Source organism: Capronia epimyces (assembly GCF_000585565.1).
Source record: "Capronia epimyces CBS 606.96 chromosome Unknown aczIQ-supercont1.2, whole genome shotgun sequence".
In the NCBI taxonomy this organism is placed as follows: Eukaryota; Fungi; Ascomycota; class Eurotiomycetes; order Chaetothyriales; family Herpotrichiellaceae; genus Capronia; species Capronia epimyces.
Window position 1 is genome coordinate 1589048 of NW_006912905.1, and position 24154 is coordinate 1613201.

General features: G+C 54.0%; 7 protein-coding genes across 7 annotated transcripts; 5 read left to right on the forward strand and 2 right to left on the reverse strand.

Moving 5' to 3' along the window:
• Positions 1-2437: 2437 nt before the first annotated feature.
• A1O3_02391 (uncharacterized protein) lies at positions 2438-3070 on the forward strand (the record flags this gene model as incomplete). The annotated part of the gene is made up of 1 exon (XM_007732531.1): positions 2438-3070. One exon carries the CDS (start codon positions 2438-2440, stop codon positions 3068-3070), a length of 633 nt encoding a protein of 210 aa, XP_007730721.1.
• Positions 3071-4273: 1203 nt separating this feature from the next.
• On the forward strand, positions 4274-5065 carry A1O3_02392 (uncharacterized protein; the record flags this gene model as incomplete). Its single annotated transcript, XM_007732532.1, has 1 exon — positions 4274-5065. One exon carries the CDS (start codon positions 4274-4276, stop codon positions 5063-5065), a length of 792 nt encoding a protein of 263 aa, XP_007730722.1.
• Positions 5066-5604: 539 nt separating this feature from the next.
• A1O3_02393 (uncharacterized protein) lies at positions 5605-7460 on the reverse strand (the record flags this gene model as incomplete). Its single annotated transcript, XM_007732533.1, has 2 exons — positions 5605-6968; positions 7043-7460. The coding sequence occupies 2 exons, from the start codon at positions 7458-7460 to the stop codon at positions 5605-5607; spliced, it is 1782 nt and encodes a 593-aa protein (XP_007730723.1).
• Positions 7461-10486: 3026 nt separating this feature from the next.
• On the forward strand, positions 10487-11926 carry A1O3_02394 (uncharacterized protein; the record flags this gene model as incomplete). Its single annotated transcript, XM_007732534.1, has 1 exon — positions 10487-11926. The coding sequence occupies one exon, from the start codon at positions 10487-10489 to the stop codon at positions 11924-11926; it is 1440 nt and encodes a 479-aa protein (XP_007730724.1).
• Positions 11927-14494: 2568 nt separating this feature from the next.
• Positions 14495-16003, forward strand: A1O3_02395 (uncharacterized protein; the record flags this gene model as incomplete). The annotated part of the gene is made up of 1 exon (XM_007732535.1): positions 14495-16003. One exon carries the CDS (start codon positions 14495-14497, stop codon positions 16001-16003), a length of 1509 nt encoding a protein of 502 aa, XP_007730725.1.
• A 469-nt stretch (positions 16004-16472) lies between these two features.
• A1O3_02396 (uncharacterized protein) lies at positions 16473-18479 on the reverse strand (the record flags this gene model as incomplete). The annotated part of the gene is made up of 1 exon (XM_007732536.1): positions 16473-18479. One exon carries the CDS (start codon positions 18477-18479, stop codon positions 16473-16475), a length of 2007 nt encoding a protein of 668 aa, XP_007730726.1.
• Positions 18480-19048: 569 nt separating this feature from the next.
• Positions 19049-23731, forward strand: A1O3_02397 (uncharacterized protein; the record flags this gene model as incomplete). The annotated part of the gene is made up of 5 exons (XM_007732537.1): positions 19049-19060; positions 19132-19266; positions 19334-22352; positions 22409-23124; positions 23177-23731. The coding sequence occupies 5 exons, from the start codon at positions 19049-19051 to the stop codon at positions 23729-23731; spliced, it is 4437 nt and encodes a 1478-aa protein (XP_007730727.1).
• Between the last annotated feature and the right edge of the window lie 423 nt (positions 23732-24154).

A 24154-nucleotide genomic window follows, 5' to 3' on the forward strand; every position in this document is an offset into this window, starting at 1 on the left:
AGACGTAGCTCCTGTCAGCCGGTCCATCGGTATGCAGTCTCGGGTGAAGAGATCTGTTCATTTACCCGGAGATGGCGTTCCCACCGAGATGATGATGCGAGCCATACTGCGGCCCGCCTAGCTACCTGTGTTGCAGATCGGGTCCAGCCAAACTCGCCTGGGTACATGTGACCTTTACAATCAATAGCAGTTGGACCCAATTTAATGTCAAGCGGATCGATTCACTAGCACTTCCCAATCCCAGCCGAGTACGACGGTGAAAGCAGAAGACTGTTTCCCAAGGGAGACGCAATCTGTAACTTCCAAACGAGCGGCGTAGGATTGGTTGAAGCCCACTTGTCTTCTAGACTTACGGCAAAGGTCTACGATGGAGGGGGCTAGATCTGGCGCTTACTCTTGAACTCTAATCAACGTCTTGACTGGAGAAGCCGTCAACGTCGACCTTGGCCGTGCTTGTCCAGAGTTTATCTCGCATGTCAACCTCTAGCGCAACTCGCAACTCGCAACTCGCACATCGACCGCAGACACGGTGGAAGGCTCGGACATTCACCACAATCTCCGCCTCAGCTCGAAAAGCAGGCCGGATGTGATGGCCGGCGAGTTGGCGACATGCTCTGGCTAGAGGCTTTCAACGCAGCCTTGACCTTGAGTATCGGGAACGACTACGACTAGGTGCATTGCCCGTGGCTGGTAAAGTAGCAGCCGGTCCCAGATAATCATGTAGGAGTCTAGGCGTCATTATCATACGTGATGGCAGTCTAGATTTGCCGGCAAGCCTTGCCATGACTTCAAGGTTTTTGGGTCTTATGCTTATTGTTGGCGGTCCACTTGCAAGTGCTTAGGTATCTACATGGATGGCCCAGCGACAAATGTTAAATCAAACGTTCTTTTTTATTTCCTATTTCCTATAACTAAAATTACACATAATCTCAGCATGAGTCTCCCACGTCCTGTGTACTCAGTCTCGGTCTATTCTGACATGTGACACCACATACCACAAACATACCTTCCAACCCCCGAGAAGAGGATGTTCATTGTGCATAGGGCATAGTGCATAGGGCATAGTGCATAGGGCATAGTGCATAGGGCATAGTATCCGTACGGTACGAACACGGGCATGGCATCTAGGGAACTGGTGCTCAGCGGAGGCCGGCGGTGGGAGATATGAGATACTGTTTACCGCCAAAAGCTTGATTAAGATCATCCGTACTCCATACTCTGTAATCCATCCTCCCTCTTGACTTTAGTAACCAAACATAAACATTTATCAAGCTGATCCGATCTCTCTCTGGGTCTTCAGTTTCATTTCAATCTGACAAGGAGTGTTTGTCACCTGTCTACTCCCAGCATCCAGAAGTTATCTCTATCTCATTATTTAGACTCTGTGAATAATATTTAACCTCAGCCATGGTCTCATCCGGGCCCTCCTGGTCAACCAGCCGGACCAGACCGTCTGTGTTTCTTTTCTATTTTGCCTTCCAAATTCGAGCTCTACTATCCTGTCCTAGTAATCAACAAATCAAAAAATAACCCAATAAACAATCCCAGGCTACATTTTCGTTGAGCATTGTACAGGGCGGGCGAGCAAAAAGATGTGATCGAACCCGGGGTCGAACCGGGGACCTTGTCGGAAGGTTGTTCGCATTTCTGTGAACGACACGTGATAACCACTACACCATTCGACCGGGGAATCCTTTTCCTTTGAAAGTTCAAGTTGGAGCAGGAAATCCAAGCTAATTTCGACCGATCTTGTTTATATTCAGAGATTTTCAATGTGAGGTGCGGGGTTCTCTAGCGCCTCGCGAGCTTGGCACAGATGCTTGGCCTGCCGTGCCTACATGTAAGTAACTAATGAACTGACATTAGAGAGTTAGCTAGCTACTGTACCTGAGGTATACGACTCATCAGATCCTGCTTCATGTTCATGTCCCAGTAAAGTAAGTGCGTCAAGGGCAACATGTAGTCACGAATTCGTGTGCCACAAGGATAGGTAGGTAAGGACAAGGACACAGACAGGTAAGGCAAGGCCTTGCACAGACAGTACTATGGCTGAACATGAACACGCAAGCCTCAGCCCTCTTCTCTGACGTGGCTCTGTGTCACTCACTCACTCACTCACTCACTCACTGGCTGGCTGGCTGGCTGGCTGTTCGGCTTCACAGGCGACAAAGGAGGCCTAAACCTTAGGATTAGGCCTATTGCTGTGGGCTTAGGCCTTACTAGGTAGGTAGTATTTGTTCTTTGTACTGTGCGCCCAATCAACATGGGTTAACTGCAAGATGAGATCACGACCATGAAGAATAATCAGTCGAAAGTTTCCCTTTTCGGAGAGACCTTACTGCTGTGCTGTACGTTGCCTCGGGTGACAGACATCAATATCAACAAGCCTGCCCCTCTGCCATCAGATATCAGACATAGACCCTGAAGCACAAAGGACATGTCTCAAAACAATGGCAACGGCGATGAAAAGTATTTCAACGTCTACAAGGTCCAATCCCACCTGGCAGTACAAGACCCTGACATGCCCCAGCCAAGATATCATACTGTGGTGAGCACCTCTACAACTTCTTATTCCGAACGTGACAAGGACGGAATTCCCTCTCTGGCCCCGGTCCACGGCATGGGTCTTCGAGTCCTTTTGTTTGCAACTCACAGATCATTCCTCTACTACCCTACCGTAACATCTAACCTGCTCTGCTATCAGATCTTTGTGGAGACGAGTGACAACAAGAGCGGTTTCATCCACCACGTCGTTGGAGATCTGGTCACTGGTATGACATATCAGCGAGAGCAAGCAGCCCAGCCCGAGCAATCAAGCACTTTCCATTCCAAACAACACCTGGGCAGAGTCAAAGAAAGCGTGTACTCCCAGTTCCACCAAGTCTGTGCCCAACAGCCTCCCCCAGGTCAACAGAAGAAGTTCAATCGGGAAACCATGAGGACAGAGCCCATCAAGCCAAATGGCGACTTCTATCTGCCCGGGGAACCCCGTGCTAGGTTGATCAAATGCACCGAATGGGTTCTGGAGCGAGCAATCCCCGCGCTGCAGGCTGCCCGAATCCTGATGTAGAAAGATCAAGATGCAGGGTATCTGAGTCATGCGGTGAAGATGAGCCAGTGGCCGTGACAGGTACGCTTCTCAAGAATGTGCACTCAAGAATGTGGGGAATAACAGCTGCCACATACCTTAGGTAGGTATGTTTGTCTGGCTGCGATTGACCACCAAGCTTCGGGAACAACGTCCATTAGTAGAGAGTTTCAACTTCTCAGCGGCTAAAGCAGATCGTTGGTTTTCCGCAACTCCTAAGACCAGGCTCTATCTGCGACCCTGCTCCTTCAGCTATCTGTTTCCTGCGCGAGCAGTGAATAGCGGGTTGCCCTCCATGACATTTATTGTCAATCGATATGGCAGCGAGAAAGCGGCACCGTCCTGCTCAAGACGAAGAAGAGGATGAAGACACAACTGAGCACCTGAGAAGGAGCCGAAGACTCCAGGAGAAGTGTCAGTTCCTTTCGCATTTCATTACCTGCTTCACGTGTGACTGACCACATTGCAAGCGACCAACAGCGCCCGCAAAACCCGATACCAAGCCCCAAGACCTCTCGCAAGAACCCGCGATTACAAGAGAAACAAACCGCGAACCAGCAACGAATCGCAAGAAGAGAACAGTCTAGGCCATTGCAGAGACCAGTAAAGAAACACAACCGTTGTAAAGGGGAGGACAAAGACCCTGCAGCCTCATCGGCGGACCTAGGAGCACAGAAGAGCAGTCAGTTGCCGCTATCACTATAATGAATCATATTGCTGATCCCAACAGCTGAACGGCGGCGCCGTGCGAGTACCGGAGATGAACCAAATCCCAGCGCGAAACGTCCGAGACACAGCCTAGCGCAACACATTGAGACAAGAACTAGACCTGAGAAGGAGGGCTTCATTGAGAATTGGTTGGAAGAGTCCTCTCGGTTTGGCAGAGCCTCGACAGAGAACGAACTCGACCTTCCCGAAGGATCATTCAACTTGCCCAGCAAACCTTCCCCCGTGCTTGCGTCTCCAGATGATGGTTCCGAAGGCAGGATATCCACGTCCAAAGATAGTACCGAAGTCACGATATCCACGTCCAGAAACTCCGAGAAATTCGCTGCAAGCGTCCATGACACAAATTATCGGGACTCGCTCAGAAATCGTAGTATTTACGTTGAACGTGAGGATCCTCCCACTGAGTTGATGCGAAGGGCACAGAGAATCGTTACACGCTCGCGGACCTCACCTGAAATGGACGACGCCACTATTCAGGAGCTGAAAGAAAAGTCTCGTAAGCTTCAGAACGAGAATGAGGATGCTATTATTAACCAATTAGCGCGACACATCATTCCCGCTATAGCCAAGCTCCCCGACCAAAGACTGGAGATGAATAGCAAACAAACGTGGTTTGATTCTGTCCCTATCCCGCTCAATGCGTCTGTTCTTACCACGCCGCTACCCTTACCCTTACCAAAACCGGATCTCGCTTTTGGATACTCTGCAAGGGCCTTTACCCCCAACCAACTAGGGGCAATTGATCTACTTATCGACGATCAATCCGGCAAAAGCTATGCCGTTCCAGATCAGATGGTTCACTTTCCATTTTTACAGATCGAGTTCAAGTCGCAGGCCAAGAATGGAACTCACTATATCGCAACGAATCAAGCTGCTGGTACCGGAGCCATTGCGCTCAACGGCTATATAGACCTCATACAGCGCAGCTATGGACTAGAAAATTTCGACTATGAAGTACCACTAGAACCACTATATTTCTCGATCAGCATGGACCATGAGCTGGCCCGAATTAACGTACACTGGCTGAAAGCGCCGGCTGAAGGAGGACAACACAGTTTTCACGTTGAGGGACTGTCACAGCATCTTCTACGAGATCCGAACGGCATCCGAGCACTTTCTCAAGCAATTAAGAACACTCTCGACAGCGGTGCTGGCGCCCGACTGCAAGCACTCTGCAAGGCACTGGATGTATACCGCGAGACGGTCGTTCGCAATAGAAACGCAGCAAATGTGCAGAGGGAACAATAACCTGAATATCAACCGGAGTCTCATACTGGACAAACAAGACAGAAGACGAATGCCTTCGCCAGAAGTTCAAGCCGGAGTGGTTGCATCTCACGAAGAAGTCAGAACTGACTGACCACCCCTTGAATCGGTTCAGACTGTACACACTAGAAAACGAGGCAGAAGAGCAGCATCTGCGTCTGAAGTTCAAGCAGGAGGAGTCAGAGAAGACATATTTGACGGGAGAAAAGTCAGAACTGGCCGGACTCTCCAACCTTTGCACACTGAGAAGCGGCCACGATGCGTACCGACAACGCGCCGTCAAGATTCAAAGCCGGTCGAAATTCCCGCCAAGGTGACACGTCTATCATCCAAGCGGGGGTTGAGGGTTATGGAAGACGAATGACTATCTCTGTCGATCGTCGATATGTCATGCAAGCCATCTTCCAGCTCAGCATGTCCCAGAATGGCCCAGTCTCCTCCGCCACCTCCACAACGGGTAGACAGGTCTTCATAGGCCAGAACTGGAAATTGCCTGGCACAACGAGTTCCAATCGCCAACCTCACCATCCGAACCCTTCTTCTGCAAACGAAGCATTCACTCCTTGGCCAATGGCAAGACGGGTGGCTTGACGAACATGATCCGACAAGGAACCAGAAGCACAGACGCTCACCGCCATGGCGCCCGTCCGCTCTCTGGCCTCTGCCAGAATGATATCAGCAACATTGGGTCTCCCTCTGCATATCCTCACATTGGCGCTGGAGCGGAAATCTCCACGCACAGGACTGGATCGGGTGATGTACAGGAACACCTTCAACACTTCTCGCCGCTTTTCCATCCCCAAGATCTCGGACATCCAGGCACGCACCCACTCGAGGCATTCCGCATCGGGAACCACCCAAACCAGGGTGATTTGTTGGGTGGCGACAGTGCCGTCGGCGAATCCCTGCACGAGTTCTTTGACATACAGCATCTGGTGGGTGATGCCCACGCCCGAGGCAAAAAGCAAGACGGTTCCGAAGCTTGCCATGCTCTTTTCGTGTCCATACGGGCCCTCGATGTAAGCATTCAATGTGACTCTGGAAAACCTTTGCTCTTGGGCCTTTTCAAACAGCTTCCTTGTAAAGCCAGTTTGTCGCTTGACGATGAGGTGGATTGTGCCGTCCGTCTCCTTGGTGTGGCCCACCTCCCGGACAGCAAAGATGGGTATCTTGTCATCTGCGAGGCCACCGTGGTTGCTTTCCACCGAGTCGACGTCGCCGCCGGTCAGGCCGCTTCCGGTATCACCCCAGGCGACGGAGAAGGGGTGAGCGGTCCAAAGACCGACCGACGGAATGCTAAGGTAGAGAGTTTGCCCGTTTTTGACCTTCCACGGTCGCGCACAGAACAGCTGGATCTTGACCGCGCCGGAAGGGAGCGCCACAACGACTGCCTTGGAGCCGCCATGTCCACAACTGCGATAGATGGTGGTGGCCAGTCGCCACAATCGTGAGACCACCCAAATGAGGATGGCAGCAAGCAACATGGCCTGTTGTGGGAGTTGCTTCAGGTGGATCCATAAGCCCGCAAAGGCCATTGCTACGAGTATGATATGGGAGTGAAGAAAGAACTCATATGCCAGGGACCTGAACATCTTGGGGGATTGTAATCCAATCACCGTGAACCCGACAGTCGCGATCAACCCGGTGTAGATAAAAGATGAATGAGTGAAAGAGGCTGTAACGGTAGTCCAGCCGCCCTTTTGTACTTTGGCTATCATCCAGCACAGGGTATGGGCGAGGCCCTGAAGAATGCTCAGACGACCCATCCATCTGTGGACAAGATTGAATGAATCGTAAGAAATCTCCAGAGCATTGATCAATGGGTTCTTGATGGTAGCGAGGACGCAAATGGGAATGAGGTTGGCAGTAGCTAGAGTCCCGGTACCTGCAGCGTGGTCAGCTCCTTTCTCCTTTCTCCCTCCTTCTCCGCTGGAGGACGTCTTGTATTCGGCAACATACGATTTCTCAAGATGGGCAACACTTGCAGCTCAGGTGATGACCAGGGAACCTGCCAGACACATGCCATGACGTTGAATGCGACGAGGAAGAAGAGGAATAGGCCCTGAAGGCGGGTCGGGAGCGAGCCCAGACTGATACGAGAACCGATCCGGGTCTCGGTCGCTCGTCTGTATTTAAACATGGGTGCGTAAAGGACATGCCCCTTCAGCCAGGCGATGGATGGAGAGGTGGAGGCGAAGAGCCGATGCGCTCCCGACTGGCCGTTCAGGGAGGCCAGATGGCGGACATGCCTCTTGAGGCGACCGAGGCTGTGAAGCACATAAATCGTGAGCACCAATCCAGCCATGGCATACAGGTAGTTGTGAGGAAGAGATTTGTTGAGTCCATCGAGGTATTTCTTGGTGGCAGGAGAAGTCATCATGGGCAGAACGCTGAAAGACGACAGTGACAAATCACTTCAAGTTCCTGGCTCCAACAACGAGGGCACAATAATTCAACTTCAACTTCCGTCGGTTGATTTGATTGAATGTTGAACGGAATGGAAAAAAGACTTTGAGCGGTCACGATCCAGCCGTACCACGAAGGGAAAGCAAATGATGAGTAGAACGAAAAGAACCAGGGAAGCAAATGATAAGTAGAACGAAAAGAACCAGAGAAGCACAGCTGTCCCGTCCTCCTGTCCGGATGTCGGTCTCGGGGGGGTGTATATATGTTATAGAGGGACGCATGTATTCTCGTACCTTTTAGGATCGACGTGGCTATCATGGAGCCCACAAATAAGGGGGGGTATCCATGCTTGCGCTGCCCTGGGTGGGAAGCGGGCATCCAGCTCCAACTCCATGCTTGAAACGCGATTATGGAGTGGGCGTGCTTCAGTCTTCGGCTTCCAACGGGCACGATTCGTCCATGCTGTGGGTATAGTAGCAAGTAGCATTACCACCAGGCTTGATGGCGACCAAGTAGAATGGCCGGTCGGAGAGGTACGAGAAGGACGTGGCCCGTAGCGCATTCAGGCAAGGCTTTCGATCAAGATGACGCGGGAAGACATGGCTTGTTTGAGGTTTCGTCAAGGCCGACGACCATGTAGTTCAGTAGTATGTGTAGAGAGGAGAGAACAGCCGCCAGCTCGCCAATGTGACGCGATGTCCCTGTTTGGGGGATGGATGAGTGTTGCGGATAGTGTGGCGTATGCTGTTGCTGTTTCTCCGTCACTGCTTGACTAGAGAGGGAATTCAACTGCAACGACAACGATAGCACGCTCCTGCGTACGTACTGACTCCCTACCAAGAACACCGAACACGTCAGCCTCGTTTCAGGGGACATGAGAATACCGAATTCCGCTCTGCTGATAACGCGAGAGGAAGAGCAGGTCCAGGCCAGTCAGTGTCAGTGAGTGTTGATCATTTCTTGGCTGAAGCAGTCCAACGGATGCTCACGAACATGCTAGGTTTCATTTACCCTGCTTCGGCACTTCTCATCCAACCATCTCTCGCCCACCAGGCCTGATCTATCGACGGTTGTTCTGACACCAGCTGTGCATACGCATACGCATGCGTGGACGTGGACGTGGACGTGGACATCAAGATAACTCGATGTCGAGCACTGTTGAGAGACACGAGGCGAGGCGAGGCTTTGCCGTCTACCTCGTCGATACAAATCATCATCCATGGGCCCCCGACATGTTCAGCGTCCAGCTGCCGAAACAATTGCTACTGCTACAGCTGAGCTCACTATCTGCCTATCTGCCCGGTTTGACTTATCACTCTGTTCCTGGCCTCGTAGTCCGACGGAACCCTACCCCCGATGCCCTCCCAGTATTCGGACCACTCCTTGTCGGCGAAGAAATCACCAGCAAGACCACGGGCGCAAGGCAATCGACATCGTCTGCACAGGTTTAGACACATACCAGTCCGCAGGCAGACCGAGCTGGCTGATCTTCCACCAGAGCTCCCGTCTGATGACTCGGATGATTCTGCAAGTGAAGACGAAGACGAAGACGAAGATGAAAGCGGCTCGGAGTCGGAGGATGATTTATACCCACCTAACAGCCCGCAGCCTCCGATTGAATCGGTACTAAATGCGCCAGGGACTGCTACAAAAGGGATCCCTTCGTCGAACCCAGTGACAGCAAACCGTTTGATCACTGTGGTTGCTGCTACCGCTACTCCCACTGCTACTGCTGCCCATTCCCCAAGTTCAGCCGCCGTCGAGTGTTCGTCATCGTCACCATCCGCTACCCCTACCACTTTGATTTCGACGACTTCACCCCCAGCTCTAGTGTTGAAGCCAGCGTCTAGCACTCTCGGTACAGGCCCGGCCCAGCTTTCAACCAGCACAAAACCCTCGACCAAGAGCACGGAATCCCTGGCAGATTTCCCGAACTCGCCGTCAACAATTGTAGTGGTGGTGGTGGTGGTGGTGTGTCTTCTCTTAGCCGCTGTCGCAGCTGCCATTTACTACCTGCTCTCGCGATACTGTACCGCCCTCAGGAACAAAATATGCCCCTGCGGTCGTCGACGGGCGAAGAATCTATCAGGATCAGCAGAGGCCGGAGGCATGGCTACGTCGGCGACACCTACTTCAGGCCCCGGGACGGCACTGAGCGCCATAGCCTTAGGAGCCACCGCTTCTACCGCTTCCATTCACTCTCCGTCATCGGCAACGATGCAGATACCACCCTATGCTCAAGCAGTCACAACTTCTTGTCCCCTTCTCTTCCCACCCTCTCATCTGCTGATCCCTGTACCAGGCCACCCCATGCCGCAATATGAAAAGCCGGAGAACCCCTTCGGCGACCAGGTCCCGCCACTATTGCATAGCCGCAGTCCAAGCCTGACCGCCCACAGCGGAGGCCCAGGGCGAAGAGGCAGTACAATCCTCGACAACGAGAGCTACGCAGGGAGTACCATAGCCAGAAGTGATCATTCAAGACCAACAACAATCCATCGTCGGATCTCCCAGGCATCAGACGTCCTTCCTCCTGGATTCGAAATGGTCGGCCGTTCTCGCTCGCGTTCAGTAACACGGTTGCCGTAGGTCAAATGGACAAAGGGGGTACGGGCAATGCCCTCGCAGTCTCTCGACTCCATAGTATCTTCCCAAGACATGCTTTGTTTCTTTCAAAACCTCTGCGAACGACAAAGAAGCCATGGTTAACAAGGAGATTCATTCTGATCTTTCAGCATCCATTTGTCTCTCATCAGCGCAAAAGTCAAAGACCAAAGACTCTTTGTCTGCTGCGAGTCAGTTTCTTTGTCTACAACCAAACTGCCTGTCCATCAACCGAGACATGCCAACAAGGCAGCCACCCAGACGCTATGGCCTGCAACAGTTCAAAATGCAGCAGTCTCCCGTCAATCCCGTGGGTACAGGCTGCACTGATTTCTCCAAGTCCGGAACACAGCACTGTGGGCTGTTTGCAATTCCACACCAAAGTTGATCATCATGCCTAACCATGCCCGGCTCGTCAAAGCCTCACGTTCCAATTCGGGCAGCTCGCGGAGCCGAATGCAGGGTTCGACACGGAAGAAGGCGACGACGACCTCCAAGTGGTATAGTAAATGGTTTGCAACATGCGTCAAGACCGACAAGGACGACAAATCAAGTGAACAGGTACCCTCTCCTTCTCCCCAGATCCGAGATCTCCCCGCTAGGGGCAGTCCTGGGAACCGACACAGCAGGCCTGTGGGAGTTCAGCAACGACTACCGCGGCCGGCTCAGTCAGAGACGCCGCAAGCAACTCCAGTACCCGAGTATCTGAATGAGTTGCCATTCCAGACCAGACCGACCACCAGTCTCTCGAAGTGGTTTGAGACGAAGTCGCGGTTACCCGACGTCGTGATCAATGGGGAGTATCCCGGAGCACCACCTACACCCCAGCCTCGCCAGGTCAAGGACGTTGATGCGCCACAGGATTTTGCTCGGTTCACAAGTGACCTGCAAGGCCGAACCGAGTTGGAATCGCATCCAGTGTGGCTGGAAACAAAGAAGACACCACCAAATCACGGACCGTCTCAGGCAGATACGTCCATTGAACCGGCAGAAGTCGCAGCTGAACTTGTTGTATCTCCTTGCATCGATCTCCCCTCCAAACATCAGAGTACTGTCGCCGCTGATGCACCATCCGGCGCCCAGACAGCAGAACCGTTCAAACCGTACCCTGGCGAGATGAAGGTCAGTTATGTCCCTCCCCAGTTGCAAGCCGGATGGGCAAGTGGCGTGCCGCCAACGTTACGCGTTGGTCATGCAGGACGATCTCCCCCCGGTATGCGGTACTCGACTACTAACGTGCCACCACCAGGGAACCGCAAAGTGGACGGAAGCCCCGACTCTCAGCCAGCCCGTTACTCGTGGCCACTGGTGGACTTTGACCAAGAGTTATTCCTCAACTCCGACCCTACACACGCGGGATTGGCAGTTCCTCGACGTCTGCACCCGAGATATCAGGAACCGCGCATTCCTTCCATGGACTTTTCAGGAGACGGACTAGAGCAACAAGTGACGGCAATGCTGGGCACGTTGCAGGGGGGCCAAAAGTGGCAACAGCGACAAGCGCAGGATGAAGAATGGCACGTTGTTGTTCCCTCGCGTTTCCCGCCTGGGGGCAACACTGGGACGGGTATCCATGAAATGGAAGCGTCCACCACCACGACCGCTCAGGGATACCCAGGAAGTCAGCCTCGACATGCGGTGCACAACGCCAGTCCGGGTCCTCCAGCGCCCGAACAGTCTGGGGAATGGCACCAAAACCGAGTGGTGCGCTACCACGAATACAACTGGCCTCGATTCAGCGATGTGCATCAGTATCAGGACCCGGCGGAAGAATATAGTCGACGCTACCGAGATCGGCGACGTGAGATGCGGAGAGGACGATGTGAGGGATGACGAGTGGGTCATAAGGGACAATGGAGGAGAAAGGCAATCGACAAAATGTCGGGTGTACGGATCTATGGAGTGCAGGTTGTCGTTGTCCTCCTCCCTCTTTGTGTGGAGTAAGTAGTGTTGCTCCCCTTGTTGGATATGACACAGTTGATATCAGGTATTGTACCTATAGATGGCCGTAGCAGCGTCGACTCGGGCTGGTCTCGAAGTCGGCCCTCCCCAGGGAACTGCATTAAGACCAGTAGAGGTTTTACCCGTCGAGGGAATCTGGAATCCGCCACACGGCGTATAGTTGCTACCAGTCATATAAGTAATATCAATGTACACATAGACTCTGGACCATGACTTAACAGACTCGGGAGAGTTCCACAGTACGGAGGGGAGGATGGAGATGGGGATCGTGCTGGGTTGCTTTGCCGTGCCTGTGGCTGATCGAGTCGGCTAAAGTCGGAGTGCGTTCTTGGGCGGAGGGCATCAGAATAGGAGGCGGTGAAGGTTGAATTCAGGCTGAAGGCATAATCACATGTCTGTCGTGACTCTCGGCGCAATTGACCCGAGGCCTAAGCTCCAGGGTGGAGGGGCACCGGGGACTGTAGGGGATTAGGAGCCTAGGCCTAAGGGGCTTAGGAGGCCACCACCTAACACCTAACACCAATAGTTAGGGGCAGTGCGACGCCCGGAGAGGCCGAGCGCCCATGCCTAATACTGGTACTGGACCACCAATTTCCCCTAATTAGAGGGCAAGTGAGGCAAGTGAGGCGCCTAGAGCACTCAGCACCCAGGTAGGGGCCAGGGCTCCTTAGGCGTAGGGCTAAGGGACCAAGGCGTCCGGCTGCTGGCCAACGGGCGCGCATCACTTCCCGATTAAAGGCATGGTATCTCGATATTGGAGTCAGCCCCGATTAATAAATGGCATCTGAATGAGTTGCGAGTTGCCCTTCCCCCACGTTCTGGCCCATGCTTCTTCTTCAGCCCCTGCTCCCTGCCGGTTGCAGCCACTAATAATTCATTAATGCCATCTCGATCGTCTCGATCGTGCACATGAGCAAGGGCACGGGGCATGGATGCCAGTTAGGTGCCAGTGACTATCGTATATTGCAAATGGCAGTGCTTTATTTGTTCTTCAGTCGCCTGAAGCAGCCATTATTGTTCCTCACGCGGTGCTGCTAGTGCTGCTAGCAGCCACTAATGGGATTAGTCGCGGCTAAGTTGCTGGCCCTGCCATTATTCAATCTCAAGCTAACCGAACTGATTGCGAAAAAATCCGAATGAATGATTAATCGACCAAGGAAGGAACGCAGGAAGGAAGAAGGGAAGGAAAAAGGAACGGAAGGAACGATGGATTGCTTTTCCCTCGGCCTGTGCCCCGGTGACCCGACTCGACTCGCCGACTCGACTTGTTTCGCTTGTCTTCGCTTGCACCACTTGCAGCCGTCAATTGTTCCATCTCATCGTATCGTATCGTCTATCTCATCCTTCCAGGACGGAGCACGGAGTACGGAGTACACCTCCACTGCATCTCGACTCTTCCACGATCCACCACCGCGCATGCTTTACCCGTATTTCATGTCAATTGAAGGGTGTTCGTCAACTTCAACTGTTCCTGGCGCCCTGCCCCTCCCCCACTGTACGTAGAAAAGGTGTCTACCACTACCACTACTACTAGTATCGACCACAGCACAGCTCGTCCATTCTCTGCTACCTCTGGCCTCTTCTCTTTTCTTTCTTTCATCTGCTCTCTTTGTCTCCCCACGGCGCCTCTCCATCCCACCAACTCCCTTGTCGGCACATATCGACCACCGGCTACCTCCACGCCGCCACCCACCATTCAGCGTCCTTCTTCACCGCCACCAACGCACTACGGAGTGCTACATCCAGAATCTTGAAAAAGTGGGGGACAAACTTTTGTTTCAAGCATTTTCCCACCCGAGCGTCTCGTCTTTTTCCCCGAACCCCCGAAAATCGGGACCCAAGCCACTGCCACACGTCCGTGTGTGAGACAAAATTCAGGATACTACAGAGTACGTGTCGCAGTCGACGTCCTACCGCTGCTGTTCGTGTCGGAGTCGCCGTCGCCGTCGGAGCCAGGGTCGCTGAACCTTCAAAGAGTCGGATTTCGTCATCTGTCAATTGCCTTCCCGTGCCTCGGGAGAAACAAGGATCAAAACACATCTCTATCTGGACTTGCTCACGACTGCACTTCAAAGTCGTTTCATTGTCCCTTTCGGCCGTCGTCGCCTGTCGAGTAAGCCTCTGGAAACTCAGTGTCACCGCCTCCGTTCGCTTTGATACCCCTGCTCCGTCGACGCCGTCGCGTACCCTGAGGTTGTCATCTAATTGCCGTTCACCCCACAGTATCCGCGGATTCTTGCTCTGGAAATTTCTTTCTCGCCCAACCGACCTTTCGTGCTGTTATTACGAAGTTTGCCTCCGTCATACACCAAGAATTCCGCCTTCATGCCCGATCTATTTCTTTCACCTCTCCGTCGGTGATCGCAGCTTCAAGTGGTGGTTTACCCGCCCCCAGGAGGAGACAGGATCCTGGGCGCAGTCTCGGATCCGAGACCGGCCATGTACAGACATTCGGCCCAAGTCAACTTAATACCCAAAAATGCTCCTCCTTCACCCGACAACACCAGTGACTCTGAGTCCGACATACTCGACGTCCTGGACCGAAAGAGAAGGCAACTAGACGAGGAAATCACGAGATTCAAGGCGGCTAAAGACCGCGAGTTTCGTGAATTCGAGAAGGAGTTGCGCCTCAATCGGAAAAAGTCTCGAGGCGCACACAAGGACTCGGAATTTTGCCCCTCGAGCAAATCACCCTCGTCGTCATCCACCGGTGCTACAGTCCTGACGCTGCTGTCCTCTTCCCAGAATGGCCCTGCAAACGGATTGGTGGGGCATAAGCCGATCAGAGCGGGAGACGCTGTGGGAGACAAGATACTCAGATCGGCGCCGCTGAGTAAACCGACGCTGTCACTCGACAAATTGAACGTCGCCGGCGAAACCCTGCCACGCGTGAACGGCCTAGCCACACCTCCCACCGCGTCGTCACTGACTAGAACAAATTTGCGCTCTCCTTCACCTGCCTCGACAAACACAACCCCCCCACGGTCACAGACCGAAAGATACCCGCCGCCCCCTACACCGACGAGCGATCGGACGGACAGTTTTGCCGGCGTCTTCACCCCCGCCTATCTCCCTCTGCTCGAGTCCCGTGACCGGCCCCCATTTGCCCGCAGTGCAAAGCCAATGACCTCCCCTGAAGAGGAGAAGGAACGACTCCGACACCTCGACACCGGCAGTCCAAAGGAAGCCGAAACACAGAAATTACGGTTAGAATCTTCTCAGTCCCTTCCCCCAGATGCCATCTCACCCTCGATTGTCGCCACCACCAAGAGAACGAAATCTGCGGGTCAGTTGCCCAGCACCAGCCTACCGAGTGCGTTGAGATCGTCCAAAAGCGGGGCGAGGAAGGGAAAGCGTGTCCACTTTCAACTGGCCGATTTCACGGTTGTCGAGCCGAGCAGCAGTTATGAAGAGAATTCAAGTCCAGGTCTAAGTCCCGAGAAGCAGGAGATCTCCGACCGGGCCGCCAGAATTGGCGAGCAAGAGCATTCTCACAGTAAGCAGAGCACCGTTGGGTCAAGAAGGAAAGGTAGTCCGAAACACCTACAGTTGCCGAGCGGGAGAGAGAAACGACGAGGTCGAGGAGGTCGTTTCATTTCACCGAACCCCTCTCCGCTGCACAGTCCGTCACCGTCCCCAACCATCGAGGGAACTTCAGGTTCCCCTGCCGTATCCCCTGAGGAATCGGGATTTACGGGCGGTCTTGCCCAGGCCGACGATGGAGGCAGCGGGGTGGGATTTTTCGAACTCGACGAGGAACTGGCCAGCCCCGGATTGCGCGAGAAGCCTCTGGAGCAGGAACTCGAGGTTGACCCGCTCCCTGAGGAAGCGGTCGCGGATGAAAAAGCCGACGGTGAGGTCGGCCTAAGCAGCAGTTTCGCGGCGGGCAGTCTGCCGATTGACATTGTCAGGCCCTCTGGGAGTTGGATTGGCAGTTTTGGACATTGAAGCGATGGAAAAGGAAAGCGAAGGGATAGGGATTCGGCCAAACAACATAAGACAGTGGCATGAATGCATATGCATATGAAAATGGAAACATGTCCTTGGAAAAGTGATTGGGATTGGTCACATATAACAATATAAAAACGGAGATTGAAATAACGTACCATGTTGGGTATGATACGGAACCATAATAAGTCGGGGTCGGACAGCACTAGATGGTGAAAGAGCCAAATACAATACTAGGTTCCAGGAAAGTCTACTCGTACATGATCTTGAGTCTGATATAATTCCAATTCCGTGCTCCGTGGATATCTGGCTTGGGCTCTAGTAGTGGGCCAGCCCACAGCAATGCTTGCGGCCCATAAGAAGCTGTTCGTGCAGCTAGCTAGCTAGCTAGCTAGCTATATGATCTGATCTGATCTGATCTGATTTTGGTGTTACAATATATCGCCCGAGCACAGTCTGGCGGCTTGGATCATATCAACGCTTGGCCCTTGTACATGGCCTCGCGGACTTCGCGGATGACATCCTTTCGATCGTGACGGCCCATCAGCACAATGGCCCTGCCGCGACGATTCATGCGGCCCAGGCGGCCCAGGCGGTGCACAAAGTCAATGGTCGTGTGCGGAACGTCGTACAGAACGACATGGCGCACGGCCAACGTGTCCACTCCGCGTGAGCCCAGATCGGTGGTCACCAATACCTTGGTGTCGGGCAAATGACGCGTGGGTCTGCCGCCGAACGACGAGGATGACGACGACGAGGACGGGTCGGTCGTGGAACTTTCAAAGGGCACAAAGTCGCTGAACAGCTTAGTTTTCGATTTGGCCGCTGGCTTTTCCGAGCCTGGGACTGCGGCGGACGCGGTGAATGTGGACAGAATCTCGGCTTGGCGTTGCTCGGTGGTGTCTCTGGTCAGCGCGACGGCGTCGATGCCCTTGCCGGCCAGGAAGCGCGCCAACTCTTCGGCCCTTTCTCGTTCGTTGACGAAGACGAGGATGTGTTTGACCGTGTTGCGCGGGTTCAGGTCTTCGTGCACGGCCTTGCCGAGCGTCCAGATGACGTCGGCACAGGCCAGGTCCCGAGAACCGCGGTAAGGCTCCCTGTCGATGTCGACGGCGCCGAGCTGGACACGGCGAGGGATCGTGTGCAGTTTCGGCGTGACGATGCGCTTGCACTCGGGAAACTGCCGGTCGATGAATCGGTCGAGCGAGTTCGGGACGGTGGCCGAGCATAGAATCAGCTGCTTCAGTGACGGCGCGGCTCGGTCGATGATGCTACACGAAGTCTCGCTGAAGGACCGGTCGAACAGGGAATCGGCTTCGTCCATTACCAAGTATTGCACCCGAGACAGAATATTGGGCTCCTTCTTCGCAATGCTTCCAATCAGGTGAGGCGAAGAGACCAGAATGTCGATGCCATTGGGGTTGAAGACCCGATTCCTGATCACCGTCGGACTGTTGTAGGCCGATATCCCCGCCGACTTGTACTTGACGCTATGCCCGAGCAACTTGACCACCTTGGTGACCTGGGCGACTAGTTCCGACGATGGCACGAGGATGAGTGCTCGTGGTCGGCCCATTGACGGATGGATCTTGGGCTCGTCCTCTGACGGATCCGCCTCAAACACAAGACGCTTCTCTCGGTCTTCCTTCTCTTTGGCTTCCTGGGCTTCTAGTTCCGCTTCTTCGATCCTGTCTCGCTCTTCTTGCTCCTTGACGTGGTGGATGATGGGAAGCAGATAGGCCAGAGTCTTTCCTGACCCGGTCTCGGCCGCGATCAGAAACTTGTCGAAGTTGGGTTGACCATCCGCTTTCTTCTGTTTCTGATACGCGTCTTTTTGGCTGAGCAGCGCCGGAATCGCCAGTTTCTGGGCCGGCGTGGGCACATATTCTGTCAGGTTCGGAAGGACTTGTGTATAGACCGCACTCGACACAGCCGGCATCAGTCCTAGCTCCTCAAATGAATTGATTTTGTCCAGCTTCATTTTCAGTTTGTCTCGCTGGCTGTAGGATAGAGGGGCTAAGGTCTGTTGCATTTTCAAGGCGTGAAACAGAGGTCGTTCGTCTTTGCTAACGCTGCTCTTCTTTTTCGGTGGCGATGATGCTTCGGTTTCAACACCGTCAGAACCGGATGGGGATGTCTCGCTCGACGTTCGGGGTTGCGGCGATCGCTTTCTGATCTCTGTCCGGAGAGCCATCCTGGCTCGCGAGGGCATCGCACGAGGCGCTCTTCGTTCGGGCAGTCTGGCCACTGTCTGATTCATTCCGGCAAACGGCCCAGCGGTGTCTCGGTCGGCCGCCTTCTTCTCTGTCCGTCTCCTGCTGACATCCTGACTAAGGGTCATCCTTAAGGGTTGCTTGCGTTGTCGCATGGCCGACGCCATAGTTCTTTGAGCCTGCCATTGTCGCACCGAAGGGCTCAGCGCCGAGATGAGCGCTCGAAACTGACAGGCCGGGCAGACGGCGACCGAAGACGACATGGAGGAGTGAGTTGACGTCGGAGAGCTGTATGGTCCTGTGCCAGGACTTCTCGTCTCTGCCAAAGATCCAGGACTCGAAACTTTTCCTGGGGGCCGTAGGCCGCTTCGGGACTAGCCTGAATCGCACTTGGCAGCGCCTTTCCCGCGGTTGCCCTTTGCAACGCAGCCAGTTGTTTTCCCCGCTGCGCGTGAGACGCCTAGGGGCCCCCGTGTGTACGCCCTCCAATAATAGTACTTAGGACCGTTACTAGTAAATAGTTGCTTTGGAGCTCATCAACCTCCCATTGCAAACCCTCTTCTCGTTGTCAAGCACATTGTTCAACTCGAGGCGGTCTACACTGCGGCCGCAGTCGCTGCTCTGCTCGCTCTTCCTCTTCACAGTCTTTTCCTTCTGCCTGCGCTCTCTCAAGAGCAGTCCTCAGGCTTGCCTCGCAGCTGGTCTGTCTGTGCCAGGCTTGACCCATCTGTCACTCATCCGTCGCCTGCGCACTGTTCATTCCATCCATCATTTATGGTCTGAGCGTGCCTGAGCATCGAATACAAAGTCATTGTCTTAGGTTCTAGCCACCATGGCCTCGGAGGTACGTGCGATTGTCATTGTTGACGTCGCCCTCGATTGCCGCAAGCTGACTGCTGACATCCTCGTCCACAGGTTCCACCCCTACGCATCCAGAAGGGCAGCAATGGCACTTCGCCATCCAAGCTGCCCCGAGTAACGAATCGCCCCTTGTCAGAGCTTAGTCCCATGGCCATTCGACGAAACTCTCCGAGTTTTCCTCAAGCCAAGGTACGTTGTTTTGCGTTTTCGGTCCGGTGTCGATTATTCAAACAACATCTCACAGTTCCAGGGCAAGATCTTGGCCACCGAAACCTCACCAGCCGGATCGTCTCCATTCTCGAACACTTCGCCCCTTCTGTTCTGGCAGGGACGGGATCCCAACTCCCCTGCCAGAGAAATTCGCAACGGATTCGAAAGCCCTCCCCCTGCCTCCTCTCCAAAAAAGCGATCGTCCATCGAGAACCTGAAGAGGGCCTCTCGAGTCAAGAACAGCAGTATGTTCGCAATAGAGCAGAGCAATCGCTACGACCCCACGCGTCCCGCCATTCTCGATGGCCGCCCTCACAGCATGCAATTTTCGCGACAGCAATCGCCTTTCCGGAGCCCCGATGTGATTCGAAAAGAAAACGTCCCGCCGACAATTAGAAACAGCTCTCCGGTTCATGCTCATTCCAAGCCAGAGCACCCAGAAACGACCGCGGTGACCAACTCCGTCACACCTCTGTCCCCAAGCAGGTTCAACAGCTCACCTACCAAGTCGTCGCTCTCTAAGAAGACTGGTGCCAAGTTCAGACGAAGTGGGTTTGACCCAGAAACAGGAATCTGGGAAGACGAGGATGACATCCAGGGCAGGGTGCTCCCTGAAGGTCGTGGATTACACCGTCATCACAAAAGTGTCACGTTTGACCAGGCTCCACCCCAGGTCAACGAATACGAAATGACAACGCCGGCGCCCTCCGAATCTTGTGCTTCAGGATCTCGCGAGGGTAGCTATGAGTCCACCGAGGACGACGAAGAGGAAGAGGCCAACTTGGAACGAGGATCGTCGGTTGACCATGATGACAGCTTTGATGCTTCGTTGGAAGATACCGCAAAGACTCCCGTCGTGCTGCCTGAAGAATGGCGCTTTATGAGCCCTGAGACGGCCAACACCAACTTGGCCTGTCACGAAGAGGACGTTTTTCAAGAAGATTGCGGCAGTCCCGCTCCTACTGCTAAGCCTGGTGCAGTGTCCTATCGACCGCATCAAACAAGTGCAGGTTCGGTCGACTCCGACGGCCAGGCTCGTCCTCTCCCACCGCTGCCGCCTTCGGGGGCCCACCGCCATTCAAGATCTGAGAATTTGTCGGGCGCCTTTGAACGTATGAGCATGGCTCACCGTTCTCTTCCAACCCCGCCTATGGCTGCGGGAATCTCTAAGGCCGACATTCAAAAGATGGGGACCTCGAGCAACCTCTCCTCCGAGGATCGACTCCGTCTGATGGCGCTCCAGGAACAGGAGCGAGAGCGCCGTATGAGGAGGATGGAGTCGAAAGAGTCCAGTCCTGTCCGTGAAGCTAGCGTCGAGGAACACTCAAATGACCATGGCGAGCCCGGTCCCGAGATATATGATTCTGGAAACTCAACACCGCAATTATCGAGAGCCTCCATTCTGTCAGGGCTGCGAGGCACAGACAGTCGAGAAAATAGTGAGGATGCTCCTGAAGCATCCAGACGCCGAGATCAGTCTTCTTTCGATCCAGATGTTCCAATCCCGTCTTTGGAAGACCCCACACAACCGCGGATTAAGGAGGAAGATCTGGAAGATCGGGATTTGTATTCCATCACTGACATGTACCTTGGCGGGAATGTGTCAGAATCAGAGAGCAGCGCCAACCAAGATGACGATCAAACAAGCCAGTATTCTCAAGCGTCTCTCGCTGCGGTACCTCCGCCAACTCTGTATGAAGGACAAGACACCCCAAAAGCTGAAAGCCCCGTGCGAGAGCAGACTTCCCAGTCCTTGTCATCTGAACAACGCATGTCGCTGCCCGAGTTTCCCGATTTTGGAAAACACAGCAGCTTCGACATGGGCTTTGGTCCTTATCTGACGACGAAGCAGCAAGAAAAAGCGCAGCCTGCCGCCATGAACCCACCAGCGACCGATCTTCCAGATCTTGCCGCACTTCGTCAATCGATCCAGCATTCTTACACGCCTGATATTCAGACGAAGCGGCCTCAAAGCCCACTCAGACTTGAGCTTGAGAATGCAGCACCCGGAACTCCCGAGTCCGTTGTTCGACATCCCACTGCAACTTCAGGCTTCATCAGCAACCTAGATGCTAACGCAGCTAACAAGGAGACAGACTCGGAAGCAGATAGCGAGAGGTCGGTCTCTCCATCTGATACTGGTTCTGTGGTGGTCAATGGAAAGGAGACATCTCCGGTCTCACCTATTTCGGCCGAGTTCGATGATAAACCTGAGTCTCTTATGCCCGCCTTTGCAGAAAGTGCAGGTAGCGCCGAAAAGGAAGCCCATGGCCAGAGCATGACGGTCGAAAAGAAGCGAGTCAGCAGTTTGGTACCGTTGGATATCCCTTATGATCAACTAGACGACAGTCTTGGACTAGGCCTGGAGAAGGAGTTTGACCGGGTTGTGGAAGCCCAAAAGGTAGAGTTTGAGCTCTCTTTGCGCCGCCTGTACTACCCTTTCAATGGACGTTTCCCATCCAGCGAGATCCCTGACACGAAGGGTTCGAAAGCTGCCAATCCCTTCGAGAATATCCCCGTGCTGCCCAAGCCCCGTGGAGCTCGCGCTCTGCCAGGCAGAGATGGCTCTATTGCCCTCGCGGAATCTGCTGATAGAGACTCATTTGCTAATCGATCCGGCCAACTACAGAGAGGATATGTGATGCGACAGAACACCAAAATCGTGGTTGCAAGTGAACGTATCACCCAGGAGGAAGACTGCAGATCTCCCGGCCTTCCCAGTGAGGGTGGGGAGAATATGCTAGCAGTACCACTCCTCAAGCCGAACAAGGTCCAGCCGTCTCCTCGCAAGACTAGTCAGCCGACATGGAGCACCGAACCCTGGAATGGCAAGATCAGGCGGAAGAGCATTCGTGTGGGTGGTGAGAGGGCGGCAAGCAAGAGGAAGCCGGTCGAGAGCGCTGTTCCACCTCTGCCAGGTCAAGCAAGCAATGTCCAGGAGAGTCTCGATGCAGTTGCAGAAGACGAACTTGGAGAAGAGGAGGATTGGGAGGATGGCGCTGAGCGTGGTCGACTCTTTGTCAAGGTCATCGGGGTCAAGGACTTGCAGATGCCATTCCCTCAACGTAAGCGGACGGCCCCACGTCTACTCATAACCACATGTTTAACTGACCATGAACAGATGAACGTACCTACTTTGCTCTTACGCTCGACAATGGGCTGCACTGTGTGACAACCACGTGGCTGAACCTCGCTCGGAGTGCCCCGATCGGACAGGAATTTGAACTGGTTGTCCTGAATGATCTGGAATTTCAACTCACGCTCCAGATGAAGTTGGAAGAACCCAAAGTCGAACGACCCCTGTCTCCCTCCAAGCCGCCTCCTTCGCCCAAGAAGCAGGGCGCTTTTGGAAGGTTGTTCGGGTCGCCCAGAAAGAGAAAGGAGTTGGAAACGAGGGCTCATCAGGAAGCCCAAACGGGCAGGAGACCTGTGACACCGCCGTCAGCATACGAACTGGTCCAGGGTCTCGTCGCAAAGGATGGCTCATTTGCCCGAGCTTACGTTGCCTTGAGTGAACACGAGAAACAAGCCTACGGCAGACCGTACGTGGTTGACATCACTTGTTTCAACGAATGGGCTCTGGAAGAGGTGTATGTTGGCAGTTCACGAAGCAAAAAGGGCGTGACACAGCTACAGCGACGTCCGCCCTATGAGATCGGCAAGCTTGAACTGCAACTGCTTTATGTGCCGAAGCCAAGGGGGGCCAAGGATGAAGACATGCCCAAAAGCATGAACGGGGCGATTCGTGCGATTCGGGAAGCCGAAGAGCGGATGCAACAGCAGGCTACCATCAAGAGCTTTGAAGGCTATCTGAGCCAACAGGGAGGGGATTGCCCGGTAAGTTGTTGAAACGAGGAATTGTCTAGAACCCATTGCTGACCGGGAGCAGTACTGGCGACGTCGGTTTTTCAGGCTTGCAGGCACCAAATTGACCGCCTTTCACGAGACGACCCTTCAACCACGGGCAACCATCAATCTTGCCAAAGCGTCGCGCCTCATCGACGACAAGTCCAGTCTCACACAAAAGGAGACATCCACCAAGGGCGGCGGCCGACGTAAGAGTGGGTTTGCCGAGGAGGAGGAAGGCTACATGTTTGTGGAAGAGGGCTTCCGGATTCGCTTCGCCAACGGAGAAGTCATCGACTTTTATGCCGACTCGACGGCGGATAAAGATGAGTGGATGAAGGCACTCTCCCAGGTGGTTGGCACGAATCCGACAGGAAGCTCGGCCCCGGTCAAGGGCTGGGCTGAAATGGTTCTCAAGCGAGAGAAGAAAATGAAGGCCGAAGCATCCTCGCCGTCGCATCTACCACGGCCCAGCGGTGGCCACTTGCGGACGGAGACGTACCACGCTGGAACGGGGACGAGTCAGGCGAACAGTCCTGTCAAGTCGAAGAGCGGGCACGAAGCCTATCATCGGAAGACCAGGAGTATGCACGCGTGAGAGTGGTAATGAGCATGATTCACAAGGTTGGGTTTGGGCGCGATCGGTTTGGGCAGGTTTGGTTGGAGATTCTGTTGGCTTGGACGGCGTTGGACAAGAATGGATCAAGACCTCGGGCGGTTAGGTTGATGGCGGGTTTGACCCAGGCCGGGTGGTTGGGTTGTTTTTTCCTCTTCCTCTTCTATGGGCCGACGATTTCATGCAGCACACGACGGATGTAGTAGCCAGGCTTGCGAGAGGAAGCTGTGCGGTGCCGCGCGGTGCTGGCAGAGTCAGCTCGCAGTTACTGTGATGTGTAAATAAGAAAGCGATTGAATTGAATGAGGATTTGAATCGAGACCACGACGGACGATGCTGTGTCTGTGAATCTGTGGCTGAAATACAGTAGCCAGTAGTCAGTACAGAGTGATTACTCTGTGGGTA